Consider the following 21,430-nt stretch of genomic DNA (forward strand, 5'->3'; position numbering starts at 1 on the left):
AATGGGTTTGACCTGACTAGCAAATTTTGACAAGTACCACCATAAATCTGGAGTGTTTTTATAATAGAATTCAGAAAACGATGTATTAACAACCAGGACTGACAAAAACATAATAGATTTCAACAACCATGATTTTCAGTCTGGAAAATTGCAAAAAATCATCTGAGAAGAAAAAAATATACCTATTGAATAATAATAAGTTTACACATGTTAAAGCTCCCTCTACAGTACCCACTGGAACAAAACGGCACAGTACGAGAAAATGAAACAACAAGCACTTGATACATTTTGTGTGTCCCATACAATTTGCATAACCAAGTTTGATGTTGATCAGTAATGTCAACTTTGTAAGACAAACAACACTGAATCAATCAATCCAATGATGGACTGATGTTTGTGTATTAGTAGTACCATGTGTATTTATGCATCAGTTGTATGCAGCTCCAACATTCTCATCCTTTATTGAATATTCAACTCATTTCAAACAATATAGCATACATTTTTATTTCTGTGCCTTTAATGAGTGATTGTGCATGGTATGGGTTTTGCCTTTGTTGAAGGTTGTACGGTGACCTTTAGTTGTAAACTCCTATGTCTTTTGGTCTCTAGTGGAGAGTTGTCTCATTGGAAATCATACCACATCATTTTTTATAATGAACAGATACTGCCAACAAACCAACAAATAGAGTGAAGTTAAGATGAGGCAAAGATCTCTTGTTCATAGTTAACCCCTTAACATTGCTCAAGCAAGCGGTTAAACTTTTAAATCTTTTAAAAGGGGGATTTATTCTTAATATGCATGAAATATATGCCACTGGACGTTCAGCACACGATCAATTCAAAGAACCTGAAGTGAATCTACTGTTTTCAGTTATCATACGTCCCCTTATCTAGGAGTGGGGTCTACATTGCAATCACATTGTCGCTGTGCGTTCGCCCAACAACAAAATCCGTAACTTTCACAAAAAACACTTAACAGTTTTAAATGATATTCTCAAAGCAAGGCTAACCTCCTTCAAACAAAGTTGAATTTCTTCCAACAGTGCTGACTTCCTTAATATAAGCAGACAAAGTGTATCTCCTTCAAATACAACTGATATTCTCCAAACAAAGTGTATCTCTTTCAAATACAACTGATATTCTCCAAACAAAGTATATCTCCTTCAAATACAACTGATATTCTCCAAACAAAGTGTTTCTCCTTCAAATACAACTGATATTCTCAAAACTAAGTACATCTCCTTCAAATGCAATTGATATTCTCCAAACAAAGTACCGCTTCTTCAAATACAACTGATATTTTCCAAACAAAGCACAGCTCCTTCAAATGAAATTGATATTCTCCAACCAAAGCTAAACCCCTTGAAACAAAGTGTATCTCCTTCAAATACAACTGATATTTTCCAAACAAAGTACAGCTCCTTCAAATACAACTGATATTCTCCAACCAAATTGAATGCTAACCCCCTTCAAACAAGCCTAGCTGCTTTAGACAGAGTTGACTTCCTATATACTATCTACAAGCAAAGTCTCCTGGAAGCAAAACTGATATCCTTCAACAAGCGGGATGGGATAATAATCTCCAAACCAACAGATAATAAGAGCCGACAAAATATATTTTGTTTGTCCACAGTATGTTAAAAATTCTGGTCATAATATCTGTTAAATTCGTACACAATTAACTACGATTTACACTCCCTCCAGTCCGGTGAACAACGTTTCTCTATAGGCATAAATTAACTAAATTATCGAACAGGTATTTGGGTGTGTATGCAATAACAAGATCATCGAGGTCTACAATTCAATACAGTATCAAAAGTAAGTATCCGACAAGACACTACGCAAATTTTGGTAACAAGGATAATAAATGACAAAGTTTTATTAATTACTTTAAATACCAGAATATTAAATATGAATGGTGTAATCAGTATTTATGCTTATGACCTTTTTAATAAACAAATGAATAACATTTTTAACGACACGCAGAACAACGCAGTTCAGTATATCATGCTATAAACTTTAAAATAATACGTTGGTAATTTTAATTCTTTTTCAATTGTCTCTTTCTTATAGTGATTACCTACACTAAACTCATTAATTAAAACTTAAATTTAATAATTCATTTTGAAATAAATGTCATGTTGATTTACTCCCATACAAGGTTTTATAACCGGTTTAATATTGTTTCGTCAATACTTCTAATGGCGATCTTCTCAACGTCAGATAAGTGGAATTATTAAAAACCCAGAAATTAGAGATATTTTGTTATCAAGGAATCATGTGAACAGAAAGCGGCTTTTCTGGTGAAGTCGAACGAAAATTATGTAAGTTAAAACTGCATACTGACACCTTCGCACAATTTCAAACGAAAAAGGCAATTTATTTGTTCCAAGCAGACGACGTTGCTTACTACCAGAAGAACAGGATATATCACTATATATTAGCCGTAATACTCGTTAACAGCTCTAACGCGTTAGTATGGATAGAAGGAATATCGAATAGTTAGTTAGGTTCCAAAACTGAGAATGCAATGTCAAAATAAAACGAAAAACGACTGAAAGGCTGAAAGACAAAACAAATAGTACAAAAACACCACATAGAAAACCAAAGACTGAGCAACACGAACCACGCTAAAAAGCAGGGAGGTTATCTCAGGTTCTCCGGAAGCCGGATGGGAATAAATATACTTCTCTAATGTCACAGAATATATTAAGTTCGTGTGATGTGTCCGAATTTCCTCCATGAAAACTAATGTCAGACTACTAGAAAAATATATTAAAATGAAATGTAGCAATAATTCAAATAAAAATATTTTTCCTCCTCCATTTTAGAATGGTTTGTGTTGCTGAATTTTGCTGTTTTTCATTGGTTTAGAGATTTGCGGATAATTGTCCTTCATCTCTGATACTACATCAACAGTATATATTATACACGGCAGTTTATCTTCATTGTTTTAGGTCCACATACTGTAGCTTGACCTTCGTTGACTTATGGACAGTGGTGTCGCTTAACTGCCAGTAACTACCCGGTTTATCCTTGCGTCGTCCTACACCATGGTAACAATGAATATAACAACAGCATACAAAATAATTACCATACTTTAAATCATAAAGGAAGAAAAAAACAAACAAAAAAAACAAAAAACAAAAAACAAACAATAGAAAATTTAGTCCTTTATAATTTTTTGATTGTCCGAATTACTAAAGTTTCAATTTTCCTGGATTGACGGTAAAGTGCATCATGAAATACCTTGTAAGGAAATGAAATCATTTTTTGTTCAATGTATATCCATTTATCAAAGCGTCAAAGACGTTTTGTATTTATGCAAAACACCATATTAATGTGCATACTGAGTACAACTATTAACGTTATCACACATATCATAATTTAAAATATATTCTTTGCATGTTTTGTAAATATTCTACTGCTACAAGCTATGGTGGAATTCAATACTTAATTAGTTTAATCAACTAGTGTCTCACTCATCTGCATATTTAAGCAAAAAAGAATATGTTAAAACTAAGAGAAATAATTAAAAATATTGAATTACAAGACATCCTAGAAATCGCTACTTGTTACCCATCCTTAATATCCTTTTTGTCAGAACCCACCGCAGTGCAGTTCTTTTGTGTTTTATACGTGTCCAAAAGGTACACAGAGGGTTGATACATTTACAAACCGTGACGTCAGGGAAAAAAATCTAAATAACAAATGATTAAAACGTTAACAATATTTAATTTCAAAAATCTATTCTTTTCTTCAGATTTTCCTATAAATCAACATGTATATGTAATTAAAAACATCATTTGAAGAACCCCACACATATTTTAAATGCACCACAAAACGTGTTAATTATGAAATAATTTGGTGTGGACATAAATTGATTTAAAATGAAACGTCAATCAACTTCTATTTAAAACAATTAACTGACGTACGAATTCATGTCCTCATTAGCATAACTTTACATAAGTAATAAGTACACTTCCCTCTTTCTTACAATAACACTAGGTAGTTCCAGGAGTAAATAACAAATTAAACAGGTATGATAGTTTAAAAATTGATTATGTTTTCTCTTACTGTTATATATTCCTGAGAAATCTGCAACACGTTATATTACTTTCTTAATTTACGTAAAGTTACGTCCAGTGTCGGATTATATGGACTTGAGATCCTGTTGAAACTGACTCATCTTGCCGAGTGCTTTTATACACCAATTGTGTGGCAAAGCTTAAGGGGAAAAGGATCCATTTATTCTGAAAAGTCTCAAATACAGGATTCATACCACTGAAACATAGCAATTAAAATACCGTTTAGAGAAACCGAGAAGGTGTGATTTTTTTTCTCCATCGAACTGAGAATATATGAGCAAATGTGTCACTATTTGAAGTATTACCTGAAATCGTGTCATTCTTATTTTTTTTAATCCTAAATGTGACAAAGATATTAATATGAAAATCCCATCACGATGATACATGAATTCAAATGACATACAAGTAGCCGATGATTATTGCACCTATTGACAGGAAGAAAATTTAGTAGACTTTTTACCGAAAGACGTGCACATTTTGATTTAAAATTCAATTTCCTTGTACTGGAATTAATAAAGCAGTATGACATATGCACTTGCTGTGCAACTCATTGTGTCATATTAAACAAACGTCTTTGGTTTTATTTTAGAGAATTTAATTGTCGGACTATATTAGATTGAGTTTACTACCACTAAGTGAAGGTTGGTTCAATTTTGGTAAGGGCTGACTTAGATTAGTTTTTTTTTATAACATTGTAGTTTTGTTGATTATAATTTGTCTACGATGATTCCCATATTATATGATCATTTATCATATCGGATGAAAGGAAATACTATCTATCATCATTACATATACCAATAGATGTCTCAAAGACAGCAGGAAATATTTTTCATCCCTGACTACTAATGATAACGTCGTTTAATTTTTAAATCTCATTACAATACATATAATGTCTTTTAGATTTTCTTACACGGATCTGACAACTGTCTGTTCTGGTAATTGTTACACCCTCCAATGAAAGTTCAATTTTTGAAAGTGTGTATTAATTTTGACAAAACCAGAGGATCTCGAAAGGTCTGTAAAACAGAAAGTAGAATGAGCGTTTTCAGACCCGTGTAAGCTTGGACACAGGATTCTATTTTAATCAGATTATTAGTTTTCATTTTTTTTATTTCGTATTACACACTTTTTTATCGGCTTGTTATACTTCAGACGCAATATGTAAGACAAATCAAAATCTGTTGTACATGGTTGCAAAATCCATTGGTTTGTGCTACCAATCCGAACAACTGACACACATCTGCTGTTCATGATAGTAAACATAATTGTTTTTTTCAAAAGGCAATCTGGAACATATAATCTTTTGTATTTGCCGTAGATCTCGCTATTATGGAGTATGTGTAGTTGTCTGCCTTTGTTTCGTTTATTTAATGATATGCTTATCTTCCTAAAACTGGATCTAAAATATTCAATTTAAGGTTTGCTTCCTTTTAGTGACGTCCATTTTATGCCGTTTTTGCTAATATCGATAACACTAGTTATGTGTGAATCCACGATCGTGCTTTCGATAAAAACGTATTTATTACAAAAATAAATTATCTGTTTATTCGTAAAAAAATATTTTACAATTCAAAATCATGTGAACCTGTATTCCTTCGGCTTTGCCACCCTCAATGTACGCCTAAGCAGGAGTTCGGTTACGTTAAGCACGCCCAGTTATTGAAAAGATTTTTTTTTTTGTTAAAATTCAAAAGCGAAACAATTAAAGGAGTTACCGGGAAGAACCGTTTAGTTGACTTGTTCATACAAATTAAACGACGATGTACATATTTCTTTTAACTATGACATGAATCAAACACACCTATGAACATTATAATTGTACGATTGCACGTGCTTGTTTGTGAATTATTTTTGTTTTATGTTTATATCAGATTATGTAACCATCGACATTCATTGTGTCTAGTCTATAATACACACGAAATTCTTAAACATTGTAACGAGTCCATGAACTTTAAATTGTTTCTTTGGGCAAACAATTTTATTGCTTAATCAAATATAGGAATTTGTGTCACATCGATGAAAATGAGTTAGCCCGCTTTTCAACTACTTATTTTCATAATCAACATTAGGTTTAATGCAAGGATATCGAATCATACCACATCTATTCCTGCCATTATCCAGTTATCAATTGTTGATTAACGCCTTGGTTTGTATATACATGTTTGTATGCAGACATAAATTGTTAACGTGTTCGTTCATTACTATCTACATTTTTGGAAGTCATTTTACTATTGTTTTTGGTGCAATATGACTTGTACTTCGATTATATTATTAAAAATGTTAATGTGAATGCAGGGACGTTCTAGAAAGTCCTTGGGTGTATGTGAGCAATATTGTACAGTTTATTATTTTTTTTATTTCAGATATCTGCATGGTTTCAGCAAAATGAATATTTTAACTAAATTAACAATTTTTGTGCTTATGTGCTATGGTAAGTCTTGTTTTGATTCATATGTGTTGAATTAATAATTACATCAATTAGGTTATTTTCTCTTTCTCGAAATAAAGATGATGGATTGCATATGCCCTTATTGATAAATGAATGAACTACTAATGCAGCTTTTAAGTTAACTGTTGGATCTCATTAAAAAAAATACATTTAGTTTGTGTGTTTTTGAATGCTGACAGAACATTGTTTGTAGTTCGAAGACACCAACTAGTTTTGATTTGGAGCTTTACATAACAATCTGGCGAAAAACAAAACACAGATGTTCTGTACATAACATGCAAGCAAAATAATTGTTTTTGTGACAGTTGCTCCCGGAGATACTTGATGCATACATATGATTTTTAATTTTAGTTTCTTGTGTATAATTCAAAGTTTAGTATGACGTCCATTATCACTGAACTAGTATACACATTTGTTTAGGGGCCAGCTGAAGGACGCCTCCGGGTGCGGGAGTTTCTCGCTACTTCGAAAACCCATTGGTGGCCTTCGGCTGTTGTTTGCTCTATGGTCGGGTTGTTGTCGCTTTGACACATTCCCCATTCCCTTTCTCAATTTTATAGTAGGATAAGGTTTTAAACATGTGAATGCATCTGGTCTGTTCAGAGTGGTGGAGTTTCCGAATGTGTTGACATCAACGGTTATACAAAATAAGCAGATGCGGTATGCTTACCAATAGGACAACTATCTACTAGAGACCATATGAAGAGAATGTAAACAGCTATAGAACAATATACAGTCGTAAACATTGAGCAATAGTTTGTTTTAATGTGTACTTTGGCTACTTGAACTAATATCAGTTAACGCATTTTACAACTGTCTTTACGCAACATCTTTTGAATTGGTGTGATCAAATTGGTGATTTTTCCCTAATTATTATGGTTTTAAATACGGACATTCAATGTTATATCTTTAACATAAGAGTTGATATTTTAATTATTTTCTTTAGTATCAGCAAAATATAACTGTAAGATGGACGGTTGTCAAAATGGCGGGAAATGTACATACTTTGGAAACTGTGAATGTGCACATGGTTACGTTGGATACGACTGTGGTGTTCAGATGGGTATGTGTAAAATTAAAATAGGCATATATATTGTCAGTTTAAGCAGTTCAAATAAACAAATTTAAAGTTCTGATCAATAGAAATTCACATATTTACTTTGTACCACATTATTTCACACCCTGTTTCTAATATCACAATATTTTTTTTTATAAATGTTGATATTCTCAATTAAGCAAACAAGTGTAATGCTATAAATCTTTTTATTTGTCTTAACAGACTAATTAAAGGTTGTTGTTAAATTATTACTTTTTGTCTTTACTGCTTCTTTTATTTACAGTTTTAAACATTTGCATAAATTGATTAGAAATTCTTAAGATATTTATTTTGAACAGCTAACAAGGTCAGACATGCACTGTAAATGACGTTTATGTTGGATTATACTCGGAAATACATCGACCAAAATTTGCATGTAAGCAAAACAAAAATGATTTTTATATCAAATGTTCAACATAAGAAATTTTTATTTAATGATTTATACGCTCTTTTGTTGTAGCTTTAAGAAGTTTTGGACCTAGTTGTACGATTAAGTGCTTGAACGGGGGCACGTGTTTCAACACTAACATGTGTTACTGTACAGAGTCATTCCACGGAAATCGTTGTCAATATCAAAAAGGTAAGTATAAACTTAACCCGTTACCGTCCAACCATTTGAATACTGTCATACAAGTGAGAGGTTTAGCTAGATATAAAACCAGGTTTAATTCACCACTTTATACAGAAGAAAATGCCTGCACCAAGTCAGGAATATGACAGTTGTTATCCATTCGTTTGATGGGTTCGAACTTTTGATTTTGCCATTTATTAGGAACTTTTCGTTTTGAATTTTCCTCGGAGTTCTGGATTTTGTGTTTCGACCTTTAAATTGTTTTAAATACCGAAAAGTTTTTTTTGGAACGGATAGCAGGAACAAATCTGTTTAGCTATATATAGGAAAAGGGTTTAAGAATAACACAATCTGAAATGACCGGTGTAATTTCAACCATACCTCAAAAGCTTTCATTCATTCTCTTAGGGGTTATGTATTGAGATTTATGGTTGTTTGCTTCCCCCGGAGATCCCTGCCCCCTTTCTGTTTTTGTTTCGATTGAAATTCTTACTTCAGTAGAAAGATTATAAACCAGTATAAAAAATTAACTGATCTACCAAAAAATATATAGTTTGTACTGATAATTCCCTTACCTGTTATAGAAAATATCCAATGTGGATTGGAAGGAATACAGATTACTATTATGACATCAACGAAATTCCAAGGGGAGGTTACAACAAAACCTAACAGCACAGGATGTCAGTTTTCAAACTTCAGGGCTTCGAACGCTACTTTACTACGATCATACAGACTGATAACTCCATTATCACTTCAAACAACAAACCCATGTCACAGAGCAATAAACAGAACGGTTACTGTAAGTATATAATCGGTTAAAAAACAAATACAGAATTAAAATTGAAAATTACAATGACTTCTGGAATCTGTTCTTTTGTTATATATCAAAATTACATGATTGTAGTTTAAAATCAACGTAAGAGGAACATTTTTATTTACAGTTTTTAAAGAAACAAGTGTTGTACAAACATAATCATATCGTTTGTTCTCGCAATCTTGTGTTCGTTTTTTAAGCTATAGGAATCTAAGACTTACAAATTAAAATAAAGCGCGTGCTGGATTTTCTGGCTACATTGAAGACCAATTGGTGGCCTTCGGCTGTTGTCTGCTCTATGGTCGGGGGGTTGTCGCTTTGACACATTCCCCATTTCCATTCTCAATTTTATTTTTAGATTTGTTCTATTTATCCATATATAGGTATACGCTTCATGGTTTTGAACTTAGCTTTTTTGGTGTATTCCTTGGTTTTATAGCTCGATTTAGCTTTGGAATGAATCTATTGAGCGTATCGTTATGATATTTGATTGTTCGAAAAATCTCTTTTTCAAATAATAGTTGCACATGTACAGTAAAATTTTAAAGTAAAACAATGTGTGATTTTCTCCAGTAATTATGAAACACATTTTGACATGAGAAATGAACAAAAAATACTGTATGGGTCAGTTTGTGGGATTTATAAAAATTGACAACGACGTCGTGAGGAATCTCATTAAAGACTTTTCGTCTTCAGCAGATACATCAGAAGCGCTAGAATAAAAAAAGTGAGAAGGCAAAAAGGTACTCATTTTAAGAGCAAGTAAAATGACAGTTACTAATAATGTATAAACGCTTATGTTATGATTCCCGTGTGCATAACATGTGTATCTAAAATAACCATCATCCAATACACTTGATTCCACAATTTTTGAAAAGACAATAATCCAATACAGTTGGAGAGTATACACACAAAGGGGCATTTAAAACACATATAAAACAGAATGTGATCGATGTTGGTCGAGGGAATTGTAACCTTAGTTTATGTGCAATTACACTATCTTGAAAATAAGATTTTACAGATGAAAATTTGAATGATGCAGACGCAAATGCTACTGGACGGAAGGGATAATGAGGGACTCGATGGCAAAAATACTGAACTTTGAGGAAAATTCAAAACGATAGGTCCCTTATCAAATGGCAAAATCAAATGACAAAAGACATCAAACGAATGGACAACAACTGTCATATTCCTGACTTTGTACAGACATTTTCTTATGTAGAAAATGGTAGATTGAACCCGGTTTCATAGCTAGCTAAACCTCTCACTTGTCGTTGTGATAACAAAAATAATACAGAAACTTGACCCATACATCGTAGTTAATTAATATATTTTTAGTATGTTTACAAAATATTGAGCATAACACAAACTATTTGACTTCAGATTTCATACAAAATTTGATTGTCATAACGTTCCCATTCAAATTAAATGATTTAAACAATTGCAATCATCATAGAACCAAATCGACAATGAACAGAATTTTAGGATCAATAGTAAAAAAATATAGCCAAAGCAAACTTAAGCCATGATCACGAAAAAACGTTCATGGAAAAAGTGAATCTGCGGGAATCATCAATATCAATCAATAGGTACACAGAAACTTTCGTTTGATATTATATTGCAGATGAAATGATATGGAACTTAATTTTGAATTGCACCAATGTCATATGAAAACCTTTTATTCTAAACGAGCAGACATTAATCGATAATACCAAACAGAATGTGCAGTTAAAGACACTTGAACAGATAAAAAATTTGAAGCAAATTAAAACATTTCAAATCGTTGCAATTTGAAAATAAGTATACTGATATGATTGAAATGAAATAGGAAAAATCTTCACCAAACGTCATGGATAGACAGTCTTAGTCTACCAAAATCAATAAATTATCGTTAGCATAATATTGCTTCGGAATAACATTGCTATTACAACCTCGTGACTTTAAAAGATTAACAACTGTCTAAATTTTGAAAACTACTTCAATATATTACAGAATATTGCTACCGTTTTCAGATTAAGAGTTTTATTTGATTCTGGTGTTTTGGCGATGACTTTGTTATATTTGGAATGTTTTGTCATGAATTAAAGTATGATTTATGTTTTGTTTTGCAAACAGACCAACTATTTCAATTTTTAATATCTTTAAAACAATATACAAAATTCTTCCGTTTGAATTAGGCCATTGCAATTGCGCGGATGAAATCATCGGAGACTGAATGCAAACCACCAACAGTACCGAAAAATAAGTAATATAATTACATAAAGGAAATTATTCATAAATGCCAGTGAAAAGACAAGATACAATTTTGAGATCCCCCTAATGTCGTACTAGTCTTACTTACTCATGTGTTTTGGATAACTTCGATTTATGTTAAAAAATTTCGGTTTGAAGTTTAGTAAAGTTATTATTCAACTTGTGGATTGTTTTATACAAAAATACTCACAGAAAAATTATTTGCAGGAGAAATGAACAAAATACTTTTTAATTGCAGCCTGATAAAGTGACATATTCCATAGATGTAGCCGTCTCAGAGAAGGAAGGAGTATACAACCCTCTGAGAGATAGAATTGTCAACTTTAAATGTGTTTATCCAAGAAGGTAATATAGTTAGAACAGTGACGAATCACCAAACCACACATTATAATGATAATTTATTACTTACAATTTTAATGAACATATATAGAATAATTAATTGATGTTAATTTTCTCTGTAGTCGTGTTGATTTTTTTTTTAATGCTAAATTTTGACATAATTACCCATAAAGTTTCTAATTTATAAACAAAAATGCCCCGTTAACCTCAGCTAACTAATCAAATCCAAATCGAAAGACATTCTAATTTCTACTGTCTCGATTGAAATGACTTATGTGTATATAAATATAGGAAGATGTTGCATAAATATAAGCCAATGTATACTTTTCCTATACAAAATAATTACACCCACCGATTACATTCATATATGTATTGAATTCTTTACAAAAGGTAATTTCGATATGTATTTAATGTTTAACTATTGGAGATATTCCTGAAATTAACATTATATAGTCGAACCATCTGATTTCAGGAAACTTTATCTTAGACTTACTTCATTTCAATTTCAATCGCATATGCCTCTAGCATCACTGGAGAGACATCGATTGTCAAAATGCGCATCGGTTGCAGGAAAAATGCAACCGTTTATGTTATTAGAAATTTTCATTGAAACTATGAATACAATTGGACACCTTAAAAGATAGGCCAACAAATGTATGTTTAATGAGATTTAATTTGCAAAAACTGTTAGAGCTTTTGCTGAAAAAGTAATCGCAGAGTCAAATATGGTTTCCAAAAAAAGAAAAAGGAAAAATCATTTTCCGTCCAAGTTGAGCAAGCAAAAATCAAATTTTCACATTGGAATATTTTAGAACTACAATGCCTTTGTACTATTTAATATCAGTCTTTGATAACCATATCATTTGTCGTGCATCATTTGTAGTGCAATGTGATCATTGTTATTCACATTGCATACATTTTTAAATTCAAAATTCAAAAAATCCCCATTGCCTTTCTCTAAAATTATGACTGCCTGACTTACTTAGACGTTCATATAAACTACTTTTATCGTGTATTGCTTACAGGATAGGTGAAGGTTCAACACAAGATAATACACAGTCATATACTCCAGTGGAACTACTTTATCTGGATACTAGGTTGCAGCCTCTTACACAAGGAGTTCAAGAAGGGGATGTCTTCTATATAGATTTTTCACCTACCACAGAATCAGGTGAAATAAGTACAAATAAAGTGTAATTTGCAACATGTTCAACGACTGTTTATAGAATTTCAGTAATGAATTATCAACTTTGTTTAATTGTTAATATACAGAAGAAAAATCCCTAACCTGCTTATTAAACTGAAAAAATACTTGAGGGATACAATTTTTAAGGAAAAAAAAGAATGCTCTTTAATTCATATCTAAATCTTTTATATATCAAATTTTTCATGCAAAACAGGAAATATATATGAACCTGGTAGCTATTGCTATTATCAACGTAAGTTACAAAACAAAGTTAAAGGTAATCTACTACTGTTATCGTTTTACGTTTATTGTCATGGCATTGTCAGTTTGTTTTCGGCTATAGAGTTTGAATGTTGTGTATTTGTATAAATCTGTAATCATATCTGCTATGCTTTATTCGTAAAAATTTGAAACCATAATGTTTATGTTATGTATAACATATAAAATAACCAAACATGAGGCAGCATCTAATACCATATACATAGTAGTAGCCAGTGCTTCGGTATCGGCATACTATAAAGTTATAACTTTGACTCATTTTGATTGTAGATTTTTAGATAACAAATTATAATACTGTATTTTATTTTAAACTAGGTAAGGCAAAGTTCAAGTTTTTGTTTGATTTTTGAATGTTATAATTTTTCAAATTGGCAATCACAGCTTGGTCTCTAAGACTTTGACTGAAGGACGTGTTAACAAGACAATTTTTATAATACAAATGTATAAGAATTACATTTAAAAACAATGATGCTGTTTTCAAGCTTGAATATGACAAATCAAATGTATTGGTAGCACCATCTCACGGATGCTTCACGATTGAGTATAAATAACAACTGGAACATTATTGTATCCGGGTTTGTCTTTACTTGGTGACTTTTTAATCTCATATTTTTCATCTATTTATATGTTTGCACTTACAAATGACTATTGAAATGCGCACCTGGCTGAAGCAGCAATATTTGTACCGTTAGTGTTGTTACATGTTACCATTTCATTATGTTTTCCTGTTGAAATTATCAATAATGATTATAATTACGTCTTTAAGGAACAAATGGATTACAAGTAATTAGTATGGAAGCATTTAGTGTACACAATGGTAAAGTCACCACATTCAAGATGATTGAAAAAGGGTATGTCAACAATTTACTTCTTTATTTGTAGATCTCAATAAATCATGAAATAGAATAATTCTAAAAAAAATATTATCATAGTCTTCTGGGAGACCATATCATTTTGGAATTGGCAACCAAATAAAAGACGGAGACTTCCTTTAGTTTATGTATGAAAAGTCGTCAGAAATCTTTAAAATAACCTACATCGGGTTGTATAAATCTAAATTTCAAAAAGAATGAAGGTAGTTTTTGTGCTTTTATATGCATGATTCTCAAACATTACTTGATATCTAGATAAGAGGTAATGTAGATTATTTCGATCATCATACCAACTTGTGAACAGAAAATTACTGTTAATTTATCACAAGGTAATTAAGTGAGTTTTTTGTTTTATATTTTTAATTTAATAAGAAATGCACATTTGTACGCTGAGGGATTGACCGTGAACAAACATTAAAACAAGACAAAGCAAATAATTAAAATATTAAAGCATAGAAAGTAATAATAAGACTCTTCAGTGTAAACGACTTTTAATGACTGATACAACAAGCTCCAAGATATTAAATGATTAGCAAGGTAGTTCAAGCCAATTATTACTAAGATAGTTGACATAAATATAACTTTATGCATATGCCATGAATAATTAGACAATAATTTTTAAAAATCGCTTCATTCCTTAAACAACTCTTTTTAAATGAATTTGTCTATGATGAACATATCTGAACATATCAAATATCGCATAACGTGTTCACCCTAACTTCATTTTTGTGCCTGTCCAAGTTCAGAAACCTGCAGCCTTTTTAGCTCACCTGGCCCGAAGGGCCAAGTGAGCTTTTCTCATCACTTGGCGTCCGACGTCCGTCGTCGTCCCTCGTCGTCCGTCGTCCTGCGTCCGTCGTCGTTAACTTTTACAAAAATCTTCTCCTCTGAAACTGTTGGGCCAAATTAATCCAAACTTGGCCATAATCATCATTGGGGTATCTAGTTTAGAAATTGTGTGGCGTGACCCCGCCAACCAACCAAGATGGCCGCCACGGCTAAAAATAGAACATAGGGGTAAAATGCAGTTTTTTGCTTATAACTCAAAAACCAAAGCATTTAGAGCAAATCTGACGTGGGGTAAAAATGTTCATCAGGTCAAGATCTATCTGCCCTGAAATTTTCAGATGAATCAGACAACCAGTTGTTGGGTTGCTACCCCTAAATTGGTAATTTTAAGGAAATTTTGCTGTTTTTGGTTATTATCTTGAATATTATTATAGATAGAGATAAACTGTAAACAGCAATAATGTTCAGCAAAGTAAGATTTACAAATAAGTTCACATGACGGAAATGGTCAAATGACCCCTTTAAGAGTTATTGCCCTTTATAGTCAATTTTTAACCATTTTTTGTAGATCTTAGTTATCTTTTACAAAAATCTTCTCCTCTGAAACTGCTGGGCCAAATTAATCCAAACTTGGCCATAATCATCATTGGGGTATGTAGTTTAGAAATTGTGTGGCGTGACCCCGCCAACCAACCAAGATGGCCGCCACGGCTAAAAATAGAACATAGGGGTAAAATGCAGTTTTTGGCTTATAACTCAAAAACCAAAGCATTTAGAGCAAATCTGACGTGGGTAAAAATGTTCATCAGGTCAAGATCTATCTGCCCTGAATTTTTCAGGTGAATCGGACAACCTGTTGTTGGGTTGCTGCCCCTAAATTGGTAATTTTAAGGAAATTTTCCCGTTTTTGGTTATTATCTTGAATATTATTATAGATAGAGATAAACTGTAAACAGCAATAATGTTCAGCAAAGTAAGATTTACAAATAAGTTAACATGACCGAAATGGTCAGTTGACCCCTTTAGGAGTTATTTCCCTTTATAGTCAATTTTTAACAATTTTTTGTAAATCTTAGTTATCTTTTACAAAAATCTTCTCCTCTGATAATACGTGGCCAAATTAAACCAAACTTGGCCACAATCATCATTTGGGTATTTAGTTTTAAAAATGTGTGGCGTGACCCGGTCAACTTACCATGATTGCCGCCATGGCTAAAAGTAGAACATAGGGGTAAAATTCAGTTTTTGGCTTATAACTCAAAAACCAAAGCATTTAGAGCAAATCTGACATGGGGTAACTGTTCATCAGGTCCAGATCTATCTGCCCTGAATTTTTCAGGTGAATCGGACAACCTGTTGTTGGGTTTTACAAAAATCTTCTCTGAAACTACTAAGCCAAGTTAATTATAGATAGAGATAATTGTAAGCAGTTAGAATGTTCAGTAAAGTAAGATGAACAAACACATCACCATCACCAAAACACAATTTTGTCATGAATCCATCTATGTCCTTTGTTTAATATTCACAAAAACCAAGGTGAGCGACACAGGCTCTTTAGAGCCTCTAGTTAAGTCTTGTGTGTTTTAATTTTGGTTCATTTATATGTTTCCAAGTTACGCGTGTCATCCATTTCGCTGAACTAGTATACATCATTGTTTAGAGGCCAGCCGGAGCCTACCTCCTGGTGTAAGATTTTCTCGCTGTAAGCAGACCCATTAGTGGGTTGTTGCATAAAAACCGTTTCATTTTAATTATAGTTAGATCATAAGATCATTTAGTATACTATATATATAAACGAGTCTAAATTGAAAACTACGTTCAAACCTATTATTGCGTTGGATAAAAACCGCGATTTTTATACGTTTGCATGTAAAACAAATTTCGTTGTAGAAGGGTCTAAAAACAGCACAAACAACATTTTCCAAAAGACCAAAAAAGTGAAAAGTAAATTTAAACAAAACGCAAGACTAACAGGTCGAACAACTGATGTTCTTTAACCCTGCTGACTGCCATTGGCGATTGCCAAATAAAATTGATCACAAGATGTAACAAAATGGATCTTAATATAAATTTAATACTAAACAGAAAAAAAAATTAACTTTTGGCCACGATGTTATGCCACAAACATACGGTGTCAATATTTTTTTAGTACACCAGATCCGGATTTCGACAATAAATGTCTCTTGAGTGATGTTAGGGATAGAAACTGTATTTGGAAGGCCATATAAAAAGTACCCTCATTTTTAGATACACTCTTGAATTTTAAGAGTCAATATAGGATGAACGGATCATATAAACCGGAGGGAAAATATGATACAAGCCCAAACGAAAAAATATAAACGAGTCTAAATTGTACAGTTGTTCGACCTGTTGGTCAAATGCGTTTTGTTTAAATTTACTTTTTCACTTTTTTGGTCTTTTGAAAAATGTTGTTTGTGCTGTTTTTAGACCCTTCTACAACGAAATTTGTTTTACAGGCACACGTATAAAAATTGCGGTTTTTATCCAACGCAATCATAGTTTTGAACGAAGTTTTCAATTTAGACTCGTATATATACATATCCATAAGACCAAAAAAGTGAACGGTATATTTAAACAAAACGCATTTGACTTATATATATTTATAAATTACAAAACAGTTCTCATATGAAAATCAAATAATTAAATTCCAGCAGATGTAAACGATTGCAATCAATCATCTTCAAAATATATATATTAAATCTTTGTATTATCAAATAATGAAGTAATGCAATTTTACAAACACATTATATAGTATAAAAATGTTGACATTCAAACTGGTTTACCACTATTGTTAATAACGTAATAGGCTAAACTCATTAAAATCATTACGTGAACCGCACCATTAATTTCATTTTTTATATGTTGTTTCATTACATTGCTGTAATACATATGATATATTTAATGGTTCGTGATATGAATAATCATTGTATGGTACTAGCAATGGTCTTAAGATATAAAGTTGCATTTTTAAGAAAGGGAAAAGGAGACACAGATAGAAATAAATTGAGAGGGGTAAGATAAGAGCTATATGTGGACCCTGAAATGAAATATCGAGCCATTTTGTCACCAGTAACAATATATATTAACATTCAAACCGCATTTGTTGAGCGGAAACGGCCTGCAAAAATCTATTAATAATTCATTATCCATTACTCTTATATATCATTAAGTGAACTTGTCTTTTGTCAGATCTAAATGTGATTGTTGTCAACTATGAAAGTTACATATTATACATACTTTGATTCAGAGTTTTTGTGATAAGTGAAATGAATGGTATTAAAAACGTTGGAACTAATTAGTTTAAGTACCTGGAACCTTTCTAACTTATCATACAGTATTGGTCGTTTTCTGTTCAAGAGATAGACTACTTGTGTTGTTAGTTCGTTAAACTGAAAGAACATCGTTTTTGGTCTTTGATGCATTGTTGTCTCATAACCAATCCCATCCTGCTTCATATACAGCAATTTTAATTTGTTTGTGTGTTTTCGTCGTTTTAGATGTATTTTACCGACAGCTGAATCTCGTGTCAAGTCAATGAAACAGGTAGAAGGCACTCGTCCAAATGGAGAAAAAATCCACAAAACAAGAATTGAAATGACCGCTTTTTCATTGTACGGAAACAGCTACCTCCATTTCAACTATGACCTGAAATTTTGTCCTGGAGCTTGCCCTGAGGTAAAATAAAATAACAAATATTCTAGTGTTTGTGTATCTTACAACTTTTATTTCCATAAACAGTTGAAAACAATTGCGTTGTCTTTACAGTATTTAATCCGTCGGACGGGGACGATAAATGGCTGACCCGTGTTAAGAGAGAGCCATATCTCTTGCACGTTAAAGACACCCTTGTAGATTTCGAAAAAGAGCAGGCTAATGCCGCTACAAGGCAGCACTCGCACCCGCAAAGTGGAAAGGGATTAATATAAGTTGCAAAACTTGTTTCCCAATCCACTATAAATAAATATGTTTAAACTAAGTATTTAATCATATTATGCTTGGTATATCATTGGTAGCATGACAATTAACTAGATGAAGAGCACACACGCGACTGTGCTGCAATATAAATCGAAATATCTAATTAAAAATCACTGGAATATTATTGAGCATTTTACATAAGAATCAGCTCTAATGCTAGTATCAAAACATTCAAAAGGTCAAAATCAATAACAAAGTTTAAGAGAACTAGACCTAATATACAAAATTAGACCCCCTTGTAAATGCAGAGGCACCTCAGTTTTTATAGTCATATACTAAGATTGTTTACCTTTTACAAATTGTGACTTGGATGGAAAGTTTTTCCATTGGCACTCATATCTTGTCATATATATATACCGGTATGTTTATTAATTTTTTTTTGAACATGAACTACTGAACTATGATATAGTATTCCGATTTGACACCCACAACGCAATTACCTGTTTATGAAAGTAAATGATAGACACCAATGAATTTAAGCATTGGCAATATTAATTTGAGCTACTGAACAATTGTTTTGGCATTATGTAAATAGAAAACATAACATTCCAAAATTCTACCTTTGTATAAGTTCTTAAATAAGTCTTTAATTTTCTAAATAGTGTAGGAGAATTAGTTTCATTCTCTCTGTTGGCGTTTTAAGTTTATAAAGACATACGAGTTTTGAATACCACTTAGTGTACTCCACACTCGTTTTTTTTTATTCATCAAACTCGAAATTATAAATAATACAAAAATGATGTTAAGTGGTCAACCGATGTTCCAATCTCATAGTTCGATTTCGAACACAAATCAAGGAAATAAACACATTTTTTTTTAAGAAACTCCGTAAGGTACGAGATTATATACGTCTCCTCTTATGCCTGCATTATGCGCAATCAACTCTCAATCAAAATTTCACAATTCTAAACAGAAAAAAATTGTAAATACACAGTTTACGAAACGATTTCAGAAAAAATTTGTTGACAGTGTTTTTTTTTTTTTTTATGTAAGACGTTCCTTCATTGGAGACAGACATTACTTTGTTATATTCTTCATTCTAGATAAGATGTATCCGACGACAACCCATACAACCAACTCAGCATCAACAACCTTATCATCATTTTGGTGGAGGACCTGGATTGAACATTGTCATTTGATGATTTTGTCTAGAGAAAAGCGATATGATTTGGGAAAAGAAACGCAAAATCTTGATATCACCAGTAGTTGCATCTACTCTTCCAGAATACTACAAAAACGATCTTCGTCCTCTGACATCTATATCACACATCTTTTCGTCGTTTCATTTGATCTCATGTCGCCTAACATAATTATATTTATGTCTCAATTTTGTTGCCAATAATTCTGCTTTGAAATGGACTTGTAACTGAAAGATGAAGACATATCTTAAAGTATATATACTAGTATAAACGCCGTAAATACATTTAATCAGTATAGCTATAATATCTAGCATTTCTGTCGTGACTGAATTATACTAATAGTGTTTTTTTTGTTTAACTTTATGCTCTTTTGTACTACAATATTAAGGTCTAATTCACATTCTACATAATATACGTATAACGTTGATTAAAGGAGAAATATAATTCTTGCATAAAAAAAAGTAAAAAAAAAAATTAAAAAAATACTTAACTCCGAGGAAAATTCAAAACGGAAAGTCCCTAATCAAATGCCAAAACCACAAATATGAACCCCTTTGTTAGAAAGGCTTTTATTTCTTTCTACACACTTTATGGAGCAGTCATAACTTATACTCCATGTTTAGTTAAACATTTGCACAAATTCTCAACAATTTATTAAGGGGTATAGAAAACCATTGAAAATATAAAAATTTTAGTTTTTTTAAAGAACTCTATCCAAAGTAATAAAAAATCACTTTGAACCTAAAAAAAACAATATTGTAAAAAAATCACTGAAAACACACCTATTCAGAAGTGAAGAATAAATGCTCGTTAAAATATTTACCAAAAAAGGGGTTTTTAAAATTATCATTTCATGTCAATGATGGCAAAATATCTACTAATTTCCTAGACTGGCAGTGACTACAGAAGATACATAAATTGATATCTAATGTCATGTTTTTTCTGTATTATATCTACAAGTAAAGTTTTGTCATTTAACTATTTATTATATCTTTTGCTGTATTTCTCGACACTGTAACATAAATAAAATGTAATCCTAACGAAAAATTACCAATGTTTGATTTTGGTAATGTTTGTGACAGTTATTTACAGCTTGTCAGTGTATTTCCTATGAAAATACAGTTAGGCACTTTACGAAGAACAGTCGTGTTTCTTTTTGATTAACGGTTCTAGTAGATCCTGGTTTATTCTTAATTATGTGTTAAGAGTTTATAGCAACAGAAGAAGGAAAAGAAATAAACTATTTAAAATGCAATGTAAAGATTCTTGTCATTTTGATGTCAATGTTATAGGAAATAAAAACCTATTATAAGTCATGTTCTTGTAGTCTTATTTTCTTTGAGCAAGTAATATGTAAAATTATAAATGAAACAATCGATTTTCAGAATACTATAAACTGTTGTTATATGATCATAAGTGTTGTTTTTATCAGTGACAAATTGTTCTCATTGAAATACTGTGTTGTACCTTTTGTAAAGTTGCGAAAAATGACAACAAGCTATGAACATGGATAATTTTATCGTCGTAATTGACACGACACATGTGTTTTGAATAACTAC

General features: G+C 31.8%; 1 protein-coding gene across 3 annotated transcripts; it reads left to right on the forward strand.

Annotated features, from left to right (window-relative positions):
* The first annotated feature begins 3,926 nt into the window (after positions 1 to 3,926).
* LOC139510106 (gigasin-2-like) lies at positions 3,927 to 21,187 on the forward strand. Of its 3 annotated transcripts, none has more exons than XM_071296400.1 (10): positions 3,927 to 4,040; positions 6,452 to 6,519; positions 7,484 to 7,600; positions 8,094 to 8,213; positions 8,789 to 9,003; positions 11,510 to 11,616; positions 12,636 to 12,781; positions 13,842 to 13,926; positions 18,255 to 18,432; positions 19,776 to 21,187. In XM_071296400.1, the coding sequence occupies exons 2-10, from the start codon at positions 6,474 to 6,476 to the stop codon at positions 19,869 to 19,871; spliced, it is 1,110 nt and encodes a 369-aa protein (XP_071152501.1). In that variant the 5' UTR covers positions 3,927 to 4,040; positions 6,452 to 6,473; the 3' UTR covers positions 19,872 to 21,187. The 3 variants fall into 3 exon arrangements, with proteins under 3 accessions (XP_071152501.1, XP_071152503.1, XP_071152504.1); XM_071296402.1 differs by lacking the exon at positions 3,927 to 4,040 and adding an exon at positions 4,672 to 4,744; XM_071296403.1 differs by lacking the exon at positions 3,927 to 4,040 and adding an exon at positions 4,706 to 4,729.
* The last annotated feature ends 243 nt before the right edge of the window (positions 21,188 to 21,430 follow it).

This window comes from Mytilus edulis, chromosome 2, assembly GCF_963676685.1.
Source record: "Mytilus edulis chromosome 2, xbMytEdul2.2, whole genome shotgun sequence".
In the NCBI taxonomy this organism is placed as follows: Eukaryota; Metazoa; Mollusca; class Bivalvia; order Mytilida; family Mytilidae; genus Mytilus; species Mytilus edulis.

What these genes read in the sequence shown, in the direction of transcription:
- LOC139510106 (XM_071296400.1), top strand. Translation starts at nt 6,474, where the DNA reads ATGAATATTTTAACTAAATTAACAATTTTTGTGCTTATGTGCTATG. An exon ending in TTTTGTGCTTATGTGCTATG is followed by an intron (nt 6,520 to 7,483) that starts GTAAGTCTTGTT and finishes TATTTTCTTTAG; the next exon opens with TATCAGCAAAATATAACTGT. An exon ending in TCGTTGTCAATATCAAAAAG is followed by an intron (nt 8,214 to 8,788) that starts GTAAGTATAAAC and finishes TACCTGTTATAG; the next exon opens with AAAATATCCAATGTGGATTG.